Source organism: Cuculus canorus, chromosome 3 (assembly GCF_017976375.1).
Source record: "Cuculus canorus isolate bCucCan1 chromosome 3, bCucCan1.pri, whole genome shotgun sequence".
Classification (NCBI taxonomy): domain Eukaryota; kingdom Metazoa; phylum Chordata; class Aves; order Cuculiformes; family Cuculidae; genus Cuculus; species Cuculus canorus.
The window spans coordinates 58,384,396-58,397,408 of NC_071403.1; the positions used below are offsets into that span (position 1 = coordinate 58,384,396).

Sequence of the window (13,013 nt, forward strand, 5' to 3'; positions counted from 1 at the left end):
TTATTTTAAGAAGTAGAATATAATAAATACAAAAGGTGTTAAGTGACTTTTTTATCCCTATCATAAAAGCTTCTCCTGCTCTTGGAATATGACTTCTATGTAACCAGGGAGTACAATGTAATTACTAAGAAGGAAATAAATAAAAACTAATTTCTGTTTATAGTTTTTCTCAAACTAGAAGATATTTTTTTTCAAACTGGAAATATTGAAACGTATTTTCTTCCGCTTCTGTGTCTGATCGTAAGGAGTTCCTGGATGTTTCTCCAGTGTTATGTTTTGTCATCCTATTTTAGTGAACTAACTCCAAAAGATATACTTAATTTTAAGTTTTATGCAAAAAAAATGTAGTGAAGGAAATAATTTTGTAAAGGAGGACATTTCTACATATAGGGTAGTACTGCCGTATAGAAAAGAATGGGTTAAAAGAATAAATCCTTATTATCGCAGTTTATAACACCATCCCAGATGCCATATGCCTCCGAGAGTCAGCTAGAGATTTTTCAGCAAAGCACATTTGGCTTTTCCAGATACTGTGGTACCTTTTCAAAAGCTGTTTTGAATACCACAAATCAAAGGAATCCTATAGAGTTGATAGAAGAGTGGGAGTGTGTCTGAGGAAGAAAAGGTTTTAAAGTTTAGCATTTGCTTTACCTGGAAATCATCTTTAATTATAAATGCAAGGTAGCTCTGGTTTGAAAAAGAATATGCTAGACAGTAGAGAATATAAGTGATAGGGGGAAAATGCATATCCAACTGTTACAGTTTCTGACCGCCGTGGCTCAGGTAAACCGCGACCAAAGAGTGAAGGTTTTGAGCTGTATAACAACTCCACTCAAAATGGGTCACCTGAGAGTCCTCAACTGCCGTGGACGGAGTACAGTGAACCAAAGAAGCTGCCAGGGGATGACAGATTGATGAAGAACAGAGCCGATCATCGCTCCAGTCCCAATGTAGCAAGTAAGAAAGATTATACTTCTTTTAGCAGTAGGTGCCTCCTCCACTGTCTTTAGGGGCTGTTGAATTGAAAAGGATATGATAGTTTTTAAAAATTAAGTCTGAAGTGCCGATGTATTAATAACATTTGGAGCAAGCCTCATTAGACCTCTTCAAAGGAAGAATCATAGTTACTTTGTGGACACTATTATTTTATTAAGTTGTGTAAATTATTATTAACAATTATGTAAATGCTTCCTTTAACTTTCCAACAGATCAGCCTCCAAGCCCCGGGGGGAAAAATGCTTATGCAACTGGAACTACCACCAAAATAACCTCAGTCTCTACTGGAAATCTTTGTACAGAGGTCAGAAGTGGCAAGCAAAATGCTGGCTATTAAACTTTCCTTAGCTATGTATAGCGTCAGTGTGCTTGAGTCAAAGCAGTGTCTTGCTTAACTATTTGAACATAATGCAGATGTTAGTGACTGAATGGGGGGGTTAGCTTATTAGAGCTAATGGAAGACTGAGACAGCTTTGAGTGATTTTATTAAATTTTGTTAAAGAAGTTGTCCTTGTGGTTTCTTAGGTTTGTGCAGATACGGCATACTTGTTTTCGGGCCATAAAAAAATGATTCATAAGCACAATTTATATTTGATACTAGACAACCTCTTGTATCTCTTCTTTGGGAAAAATAATGCTTTTATGAGCCAAATGAGAACATTTGGAAAAAATGCATGTTTAGAATAATATTCTCTACAGATCTGTGTGATTAGAAAATCCTACCTTATGTTCTTTCTGCCATTTTCAGGAACAGACTTTGCCCCCACGACCTGAAGCTTATCCTATCCCAACACAGACCTATACTAGAGAATATTTCACATTCCCAGCTTCAAAGTCACAGGATCGAATGGGTCCAGCTCAGGGTCAGTGGCCAAATTATGAAGAGAAACCACAGGTCCAGGCAGAAAGTAATCATTCGATCAATGCTACAATGCAGGTGAGAAAGTAATTTCTTTCAGTATAAGAGGGAAACACATACACACGCACCCTGCCAATAACAACAACCAAAAAAAACAAACCAGAAAGCAACTGCTCACTTTCTACTATCAGACTGCCAGAGATATTTTTGTAGAACAGTCAACTATAATTCCCTACCTCTTCCCTCTGAAGAATTTATATTATCAAGTTCTGCAGACTTATCTGGGATGCTCTAATCCCGCATTAGAGGTGATGGTATGAAGGCAGTAGTAGGGCTTGTCTTGTAAAATGTTTTGTGGTTTACTGAAAAGCAAACTAAATCTTTCACTCTTCCAAGAACTTTTACATGGAAAAAATCTCTTTGCCTGCCAGGGGCATTGTTTAAGTGACAGAGTGAAGTATTAAAAATGAAATAAAACTATGTTCTGAGACAAATCCAAAGTCTTCAGTGAAAAACATTCCTTCTCACAGTTAAACCAAATAATAAAGTTACTTATTTTCCTGCTTGCATTGATACTTCCCTGTTATTCAAGTGTAGATGATTCTTGACCTGAAATGAATTTATGCCCTCTTACCTTTATGATTTTAAAAAATAAGGTTTTTCCACTCTTTGTAATTGAGGACGAATCCATGCAGGAAATTAAATCTAGATCTATGAAATATAGTGACTGGATCAGCTTTTGCTCTAATCCACCAGAGACTTAAATATAAACAGAAAGCTTTTTTTTTTTTTTTTTGCTATTTCTTTGTTTGTGTAAAAGCAGAGCCTTACTCAGTGTGTTTTAATTTTGGAAAAGCAGTATCATCTAAATTATCTTGAGATTGCATCACAGAAAGAAAGTAGAGATTGATTATCGATTACCCATACTTATATTGTCAAGTGAATTCAGTGAAAAGTCAATTTGATAAAAGCTTAGTGTAATTTTATTTTTTAAATTGAGTGTTATAGCTAGCAAATCCTAATTATGCCAGCTGTTAGGAAAATAGATGTTATACCCAAAGCATTATGCTAATTTTGAAGGAGAATTAAGTTAAATAATAGTGGCAAATAGTTATGGGAAGATTTTGCTGAATTTCCTTGATTAACTCCTTCATGTTTTGTAATTTCATTCCACCTCAGCTGCATAGTCAACATCTAGGCTCTCTCTGTAGATGGTGGGGCAGGGGGAGGCTAATATCTCCAGAGAGTAGTTCCTACCTATTTATCTTAATGGGATGAATTGCTGCCTGGACATGCGTCTCTACCCTGCTTAAGACAAGCTCAAGTGAGTAGCTTAGCTGAAGGGGTTAAAACTGATGAGATGAACCCCATCTGTTAAAGTTGTTGATAAACGCAGAATTTGAGCTATGTTTTTAAGGCTGAATGCAGGGCAGAAAAGCATTTGCATAAAGCAAATGACTAGAAGCTTTAGCTCCCTACCATCATTGAAAGCATACACAATTTTCCTCTGCTCTACAATAGCTCTTTTTATTAGTTGAAAATTAGAGGAAAATATACTTAAAAATAAATATTTTTACTTTTAATTTTTACAGTGAGCACTAAGCTTGCAAAACAAGTTGCCATAAGCTACTGACTGACGTTAAACTCCTGTTTTCTGTTCTGAAGGCATTAGCAAACTGTTTGGCTAGGTGCGTCTTTACAGCAAATCTGACACACATAGCTGTGTGTTCAGCTCTGCTGAACTAATAGAGCATAAAAAATACACTTGTTCATCTCAAAGAAGGCATTCTTTGGAGGTCATGGTTAAGGTCATTGATGGAGGAAAAAGAAAAGGATTTTGCTTTGTTAGTCGTCTCTCAGTTGTTGATAATTGGTACATTGTGTTTAGTGCTGAGTAGTTCCTGACATTCAGAGTATGAAAATTTGCTTCAAGAAAATCATTAACAGGTTTGATAAGCTTTTAATTTATGATCCAGTGTTCCTTTTCAAATGCTCATACAGTGGAGATGAAATCCTGAGCTTGTATAAAAAAAGACTTGGCATTTGACACACTAAAAAAGTGACAAAAGCACAGACTGCCGTGCCCTAAGAGCAGGTAGAATTAGACCTGACTGCCTGGATTCCATGTTAGTGAATGACACTATAGCAATGAGAGCTTTCCGCGGGTGAGCTTGCTGTTAGTGAAGGAGTGTGGGCAGCGGCTCCGCTGTCTTGTCTTCAGCAGCCGTTCTGTTTGCTTTCCCAATAGGAGAAACGTTCAGTCAAGCCAGTTGGAAGCTTGAATGGCAGAGCTGGTATGCCTGAGCTGCTGTTCAGAGCTGGCAGGACTCCATTGCTCACATGTGGGGGAGGGAGTGTCAGTCCTGAGAAATTGTGTGAGTTCAGGCTTCAACTCCATTTTGTATTCATCCTTCCTCCCACTCCAGGTTTCTAGGCATTTCGGAGGTTGCAAAGTCTTCCGTCTCTCAAATGAGTTAAGACAACCGAGAATAAATATTTTATTTTTGGTTTTGGGAAGCTTACTGGGTGTGAAAATCCTGAAATTCACTGAAGATAATTACCTTCGGTGAAAACAATGCAGTTTGAGCCATTTTCAAATATGTTTTAATATAGATGGACTATGAAATATGTGCCTTGTTTAATTTTTTCCAGCGTGTAGCTCGTTCCCAGGAAGAACTCAGAGATAAAGTTTTCCAGCCAGAGAGGAATCGTTTGGAAGTTGTTATACGGAAGGATGTGGAGTACATTGATCGGAAGTCAGACAGCGATCAGTGGATGAATTCATCTGTGGATTCTAGCACATCTAGCCAAGAACACCTGAACCATTCATCCAAACCGGTCTCACCTGGTTCTTGTTTAAGTAAAAGTGGACCTGGCCGTTGGAAAACTCCAGCTACTAGCCAGCCGACTCCGGTGGCCATTTCCCAGCCCATCAGAACAGATCTTCCTCCTCCACCACCACCTCCTCCGGTGCATTATGCAGCTGAATTTGATGAACTACAAATGGATATGCCTCTGCCGCCTCCTCCTCCTCCAAATCAGATAGGAGCACAAGCATCCTCCCAGGTAGCTGCTGCTGAGCGTAAAAAAAGAGAAGAGCATCAGAGGTGGTATGAAAAGGAAAAGGCACGTTTGGAAGAAGAACGAGAAAGGAAACGTCGTGAGCAGGAGAGAAAACTGGGCCAAATGCGTTCTCAGCCACTAATTCCTTCTCAACCAGTGGTTCCTCCTGTTTCCCTTCAGCAAGTGAAATCAGAAAAACCTTCAACTTTGCAAAGGTCTCAAGAAACGGTCATTAGAGAGTTGCAGCCCCAACAGCAGCCTCGGACTATTGAGCGGAGGGACCTGCAGTACATTACTATCAGCAAGGAAGAACTATCCTCTAGTGACAGCCTCTCTCCAGATCCCTGGAAACGGGATGCTAAGGAGAAACTGGAGAAGCAGCAACAGATGCACATTGTGGATATGCTGAGTAAAGAGATTCAGGAACTTCAGAACAAGCCTGATCGCACAGCGGAAGAAAATGACCGCCTACGCAAACTCATGCTTGAGTGGCAATTCCAAAAGCGACTTCAAGAATCAAAGCAAAAAGATGAAGATGATGATGAAGAGGAGGATGATGACGTGGATACTATGCTCATCATGCAGCGACTGGAGGCAGAAAGGAGAGCAAGGGTAAAACAGGATAATCCTTTCTAAAGAAAAGTATAGTAAATACATGTTTTGGTGGGTTCTCTGGATTCTTCTGAGTCTGTTGATGTTCTTAGGGTAGAGGAGGCTGAAGTATTGTTCTAAAATACCTTGAATTTTGAAATTGCTCACTTGCAGTAGGTGTACCAGTTAAGTGATGTATTATGAAAGTATCATAGCTACCTATTCTAGGATCCAAGTTGGCAGTTGAATTTAGTTTTCTGGTGGTGGGGAAAGAAATTTGCTTTGGATTTTGCCACGTAGTTGGAGTAGGATTAGAAAGCTAAATATAGTAGGAATTTGCTTACAGGAAAGTAAGCAAAAAACATTTGAAATTGTAGAAGATTCTAGGAAGACTCTGGGAACAAAACATAGTGTGATTTTCCACAACACCAATATATTTATCTTTAAGAGTTATCATTTACAGTCTTGATCCTGAACACAGACACTGAATGCACACTGTTTCCAGGGAACAGTGAACTGAATCGAGGTTTCTGCTTTGCTAGTCTTGTCCAAGTAGACACTAGGGCGTAAGGCAGGTGCTGCGTCTACCTTTGCCACCACTGCAGTGGTGATCCCAACAGTGTTGGGGGAGGGGTTAGGCTGAGCCGTGTGGTTTGGATATATCCTGTCCAGGGCTTAAATACCTGGATATTGTATGGTGTCCAATTTAATCGGTATCTGACGAGGTTTGTTTACCTTAGTTTTGGTACTCTGAAAAGGTATAATATCTGTAATAAGATAATATAACTGAAAAGTGTGATAAAGTTTATATCAATCTGCTGTTGGCTGTTGTCTCTCAGAATCTATTACATGCATTGTTACCGGGAAACAATTTCCATAATAATATCTGTTCTGGATAATAGCACAATACCAGTTACATCCCAGTAGCTATGCTTCGAAAGGCTTAAAAGCTAGCTCTGTCATGTATTGACTGTATTCTGTTTATCTTCAAAAGTTGACTTAATTCTGTGATAAGCAGGTTTTAATTCTTGAAATGCTTGCTTGTGCTTATTTTGACACTCGGAAATAGCTATCGGCTTGAGTAGTATTTGTGTTCAAGGTTGTTTTGACATCTTGATTTCCTAAACTTACTCATCTTGTATTTACTGCAGTCTGTATTGCTTTCATTTTTTCTTGTGGCTAACTTTACTACTGTGTAAAACAATAGATACCTCAAACTTGGAAACTGAAGAAAGGAAAAGCTAAATATATCTTTGGCAAACAGGTTATGTTAAAGCCCAGCATTGCTAACACATAACTTGTAGCACATAGGCAATTACCTATGCGCATAAAAATATCCATGTAAAACTGTAATTTTAACAAGCAATGTCTTTAAAATTTTACTGTAGCAAGGCTTAAAAAGCCATATGTCATTAATAGAAAGCTAATTGTATTGCATAACATTAAGTTAGTCTTCTCTGCAAGTGCTGGTTTTAAAATACTACTTGTGCATAAGGTTCTTGCATCATTTTGCAACGTTTTGAGACTAAAAACTAACAGTTGTTTTGAAGTAATATTTGCATTTTAGTTACATTTCACTGTCTATACTACTGGAGATGCAGTAAGCAGCATCTCTGGAGAAATACTAAGGTTTTGAATGAGTCAAATTGATACGATAAAACCTTCAGATTATTTGATTGTTTTCACTTCTGTATTTCAGGATTACATCAATTCAGTTCCTCGTTCTAAAGCAGCTGATTTAACAAATAAAAGAAAATGCTTTTGAAATAGTGCAAGTCTAACCTATCTTTATTTTCACTGTGCATCTTTCTTTTTTTCCCCTTTCTTACTACCTGCAGCAGACTGCTGTGCCAGCAATCTCTGTTCTAGATTTGGTATGTTTGTTTCTTTCTCTTCAATATCTCTTTCCCGTTTCAATTCCTGATATTATTAACCACCCTGTGTGCTTTGGATGATGGTTTGGCATCTTTGGGTGTTCAAAAACCATTGTGATACCGTAAGCAGTAAGTTAACAGTAAGCATGCATTTGAATGTTTCCTGCTGTGGTGACTCCTTTCCTTGTGTTTTCTTCCTCTTAGATGTTGTGTTCTGCTTGCAGGCTTGATTTGTTTGTTGTAGCAGTGGCCTAATATATAACTGTGTATTTGATGTTTTGTCCAGTTGTGTTTATAAAATCTTACTAATAATTTTGAATTAATAGGCTGTGAGGTAAGATTTCCCCCTTCCTCCACCCTAGGAGGTTTTAGAAGAGCTCTAGCAACACCATTCCTTTCCAATTTGAACTGAAATTGTCCTGAGATGCTGATACTTTAGCCTACTGTTTCAGCACATGATGAAACCCTGTTGATTACAGGTGTTACAGTTTTCTCATTAAATTAAAAATGGATTGTAAACTCAGAAATGACTTCTGGAATAATATTTCCAAGTAGATCACAGAAACATGCAGTAATTTAGCTACCATGTAATTTCAGTTTCACTTGGTTAATAATATTCTCTTACATCTAAAACATGACAGGCTTTCAAATTGGAGCAGTAATTGCTATGACTCAAACTAATATTCTATTTTATTGCTCTCATTGGAAATGGGTACGTGGAAAAAGAGTTCTCTAGTCTTCTCTAGGAAAAATACATCTGCTTCAAAGTGTATTTCTAGATAATCACTATATCAGTTTGAGAGAAAGGTAATGCTTGCAGGTCCTGTTCGTATAATTAATTTGTGCTACTGGAAAAAGCTATAAGCATGTCTGTCCAAAATACGGACTTGGGTATTCAGCACCACTTTATTTAAAAAATAATAATCTTTTCAAATGCGTACTTTAGATAACTTATTATGCCTAAGTTGTTAGGTTTTATATCTGTGTGGCACATGAGCATTAAGCAGTTGACGGCAGGGAACCAGAGGCAGTGTGCCAGCTTTCTCAATTAGTGGATGAACCGTGAGTCGTGGATTTTTCAGATGTAGTACAAATCAATACTGCTCTATGTTTTTTGCTTAAACCTTGGCCCTTGGAGCTGCAGCTGGGTAGATAAAGACCTTTGCCAAGCAGGCTGTAGACTTCTGGATCTTCTGCAACAGGAAGTTGTGAAGGCAGACAGTATTGTCAGCTTAAAAAATGGATTAGACAGATTCATAGACATCACGCCTGTAAACAGCTACTCAAAGGATTACACAAGGCTGTACTAGCTGATATCTCTAGTGTGCTGAATGCTGAGGAAACGGTCAGGCTTGTGTGCAGTTCGTCTTGACATGGTCAAGAGCAAGTCTTATGAGGAACAGATGAGGGAACTGGGGTTGTTTAGCCTTGAGAAGAGGAGGCTGAGACCTTATTGCTCTCTACAACTGCCTGAAAGGAAGTTGTATAGAGGAGGGAGCTGGCCTCTTCTCCCAAGTGACAGGTGATAGGACAAGGGGGAATGGCCTCAAGCTGCACCAGGGGAGGTTCAGGCTGGATATCAGGAAAAAACTTGTCACAGAAAGTGTCATCAGGCACTGGCAGAGGCTGCCCAGGGAGGCGGTGGAGTCCCTATCCCTGGAGGTATTTAAAAGATGGGTAGATGAGATGCTCAGTGACATGGTTTAGTGGCAGATAAATCATCGAGTCCAGCCATTCCTAAGAGGTCTTTTTCAACCTGGTGATTCTATGATCAGAGACAGAATACTGCATTGGATGGATCCATGGCCTGAATCAGTCGAGGATTTATTATGTTCATAAATTTAGCTTTAAAAGAAAAGGTAAGCTAATTCTGAAATAGGTCATGTTGAATGCTATACCCAGCAAATACCTCTTTTTCCTAAGTTCATTCTATTCATACTGTTCACATGACTTTCTGGGCATAGTTGCCTCTATCCTTTACCAGTTCATATACCATGACAGTTATGTCTTTATTTCTCGAGGAAAAAAAAGAATACGCTTCTGAATGCTCAGTGCTTTTTACGTGTGTCTGATGTGAGCATTGGTGATAGAGAGTTACAAAGCTGGTGAAAGCTGGTGAATAGTTAATGGATGAATTGTGAACTTGGGTAGTGCTTGTCTTCTTAAATTCCCTGGGTCACTAACAGATCTGAGCCAGCTTTAGATGTCTGAAATAGGTATAAATTTGAAGTTCTTCTGAAACATATTTTGAAGAGTTTTAAGCACTGCTCGGAAAAATTTAATTTTCTCTGCTATCTGGGACTTCCTGGGTGCCTGCCAGTCCCATGAATATCTTAACGTTTTTGATATGGATCAGCCCTTCAGCTCCTTTACAAGGAGCAATAGCTGAGAAGAAAGATGGCCTTTTTTTGGCCTTCTAGGTAGGAATAGTGCTCCAAGCATATGTTGGCAATAGAGAGACAGTTCTACAGCTGAGCAAAATGTTGGCAGTTTGTAGTAGAGCTGGGACAAAGCGGGGGGAAAGAATTAGCACTTTGTGCTTAGCTGCTTTGCACAGTTACAGCTGGAAGAACACTCTTTTCTGTCATTCTGGCTGTACAGCTCTGTTATTTCTACATATTACAACAGAAACATGTGCCGCTTTGGAGCAGCCCTGGAAGTACAGTAAATCGCAAGACAACATGATTTTTAAACTAGGTGGAAAACTAATTGGGATAGAGAAGTACTGAATCCAAATATTCAACCTGGCAATTTAATAGCCCTCTTACTAGAAGCGTGACGTGAAGCTGGCTTTCCTTAGTGTCTGGAAAATTAGAGAGCTGGTTTGAGCTGGGTACTGTTTTACACACTCACAAACACAAATGTCTGCAAGCACTCTGGGTGCCTTGTCATCCCACTGTTCCCTGCCTTGGTCTGGGAATATTCCAAAGTAGAAATGAGTTACTAATCACAAAGAAATGAAATGCCACTCTGTAATAGTGTTGTTTTCCTGCTTGTTCCTTTTATATAATTTTTGGCCTTTTTACTAGGTATTATGTTTAGAACAGCCTTGGGCTGGGATACAGTTGTCTTTGCAATTATTGTGGTTCAGATGTTGACAACAGTCCCTAGGTGGGCACCCTGTCCAGTTTTCCCGTCTCTCTTCAGTTAAACTCACAAGAAAATAAAACTTCCTCTTTAATTTAGTTTGAAATATTTTCTTGTTTAAGTGCATTTGAACAGGAAAATTTGCTACTAAGCAAAAAGGCACCCATGCTGTGACCTGGAATCAGTAACTGCCATGTTCAGAGTTTTTCTTGAAGTGTAGTTGGGCCAGAGTTGAGTTTTCCTCTGTTTTTTTCACTGTGCAGTTTTTGCCTTTTTTTTAAGAGGAAATTACTGGTCTTCTATAAACTCGAATTACTATCTGTCTTTCCTTTTGACAGCAATATTACCTCCTTTGCTAAAATAACATCTTTTTAATAACCAAGATGATGTCTTAATCTAAGCAGGGAGCTGGTTAACTTGTTTATTCCCTGTGCTACCATATACTGAGCTTGATCTCTCAGTCATTTTCACTCAGGAATTACAAGAAGTTTTAGCCCTAAATAAGGGTAATTTACTTGGAGGGAGCATCCTCTAGTATATATTTGCCAAATTCCTGCCTAAATGAAATGAATTTTGTTCTTTACCCTTCATGCTCCAAAATGGTGGGTTTTAACACTTCAAATTAGAGGTGTTTTCACTTCAGTTAGTTTGTATAGCTGCTTGAAGATGCAGAAGGTAAATGTTTTCAAAATGACCTGTTGCACAAGTCATAAGATACCCATAACAAATACTGCATGAACAGAGGGGGGAAATAATTACCAGAAAATTATTTATTTTAAACTACAAAAAGTTTGGGTTTAGAACTGATTGGAAAATTTATTAGGAAATCTAAACTGCTTTAAAGCACGCCTCCTGGTAATTTTTTGTGGGGAAGAGATAACAGTATGAAGATTGTCTTCACAAAGTATATTAAAATTTAATTTCTCCTACTTATATCATTACTGCTTTGTTTCTCAAGGGTCCTTCTCGGTAAATGAAGCTGGATTGTAAAAACAAATCCAGGAGTAGAGAAGTATCTATGTTACATGCAGCTTATAGCAAGATACACCAATGAGTACAGAAGATCTTGAGGGGTGGAAAGTCACTATAAAACATATGCTGCAGAAAGAAATAACACAGCATGTAGTCAAATTAATTTCTGTTTGTGAATATTATTGTGCCCATGAATACTCCTATCCTTCAAGGGTTCAGATAGTATTAGGTTTAGAGAATCATGCAAAGTAGGGATTGTTGCTCAGTTTCTTATGGGTGCAGTGTTTATCTTGGGCATATATAAATTAATGTTTTGTTGGACATCAGTTGCTCATGTGAGCCGTTTGATCTCAGTACTCAAAGATTTCTTTGCCTCACTCTGCTTTTTCTGTAACACATCTGTTGCAGATACAGTGGGAGATTTTATTTATCTCCAGAGACTATTTGCAGACTTGCTGAATGAGCCTGTTATTTTAAATGGATTGGCCCCTTGACTAATGAGTCCTGATTTTTCTAGTGCTTAAATACTAATCCAAAATGAAAAACCTGTTGGCTGCTGGAGCTGTAGACTGTTGGTTCCAAGTATTCAATTTCATTTTACTGTACCTGGGACTATAGTTGCTGTAGCTGTCTGGAACATGAGTCACCTCAGTCTTCTGCTAGGGGTTTATATATGACTGCTAAAAGTGTCTCCCTGTGTGTTTTGTGCTTTTATTTATGTCGTTCTGTGCCTTTTTTTTTTCCCCCTCCTTTTTTTAGTCTTTGGGGGGAGTAGGGAAACCAGTGTAACAAAGCATACTCTTAACAGCTGAAAATTATATCGATTGATTTATAGTATAGCATTTTCTACCAAATTAGTTATTTTTAGATGCAAATACTCTGGTTACACTGTTTTAGACCGATCTTACTCACGTGAGTAATGAAAATATTAAACACGTGTCTCTGTTAGTTACAGGATGAAGAACGCAGACGGCAGCAACAGTTGGAAGAAATGCGCAAGCGAGAAGCAGAAGACAGGGCCAGGCAGGAAGAAGAGCGGCGACAGCAAGAGGAGGAGCGGACCAGAAGAGAGGCTGAAGAAAAGGTTGTGGTCTTCTGAGTGATGCAGAAATTCTTACAGGCCTCTGCTCTTCAGCCTGACTAGTAACAGCCCAGTGCTGGGTCAGGAGGGGTTAAACGCACTAGCCCTAGTGATAACAGTCATGGCCCAAGGCTTCAGTTTACCCAATATAAAACAAAAAGCAATTAAACAAATATCCTGTTTGTTGTGGCTGGAGTTGACTCCTATTGCAGAAATAGTACTGTAGGCTTGCCGGCTGCCATGGCAAGGGCTTGCCTTCAGAGCCTTTCCTGAAAGTTGCAGCAGAAATCTTAACTCTTCGTTTTCTTGAGCCCCACAATGTGACTTGCCCCCCTTCTTTGTTATAATGGCTGAGTGGAGAGGGAATACTCCGTATTATCTTTTATGTTTAGACTATGGGAAGAAAAGGAACTTGCTTAATTAGTTTCTAGAAGGAAAATAAATTATTTCAGCAGATTAGTCATTGTGGAATCAGATTCTAAAAGTTCAG

General features: G+C 38.7%; 1 protein-coding gene across 24 annotated transcripts in view; it reads left to right on the top strand.

The window, feature by feature from the left end:
- Positions 1-13,013, top strand: part of AFDN (afadin, adherens junction formation factor) — a 124,741-nt gene that overhangs the window by 102,299 nt on the left and 9,429 nt on the right. For 9 of the 24 annotated variants that reach the window (XR_008448975.1, XM_054061418.1, XM_054061396.1 and 6 more), the window contains 6 exons: positions 763-957; positions 1,209-1,300; positions 1,745-1,933; positions 4,508-5,530; positions 7,348-7,383; positions 12,392-12,526. Coding sequence is in view for 23 of the 24 variants with exons in the window: in XM_054061418.1 (XP_053917393.1) it covers positions 763-957; positions 1,209-1,300; positions 1,745-1,933; positions 4,508-5,530; positions 7,348-7,383; positions 12,392-12,526 (1,670 nt within the window). In the remaining variant the exon portion in view is untranslated. The remainder of the gene's footprint in view (positions 1-762; positions 958-1,208; positions 1,301-1,744; positions 1,934-4,507; positions 5,531-7,347; positions 7,384-12,391; positions 12,527-13,013) is intronic. The other 15 variants (XM_054061401.1, XM_054061408.1, XM_054061417.1 and 12 more) reach the window with 4 other exon arrangements.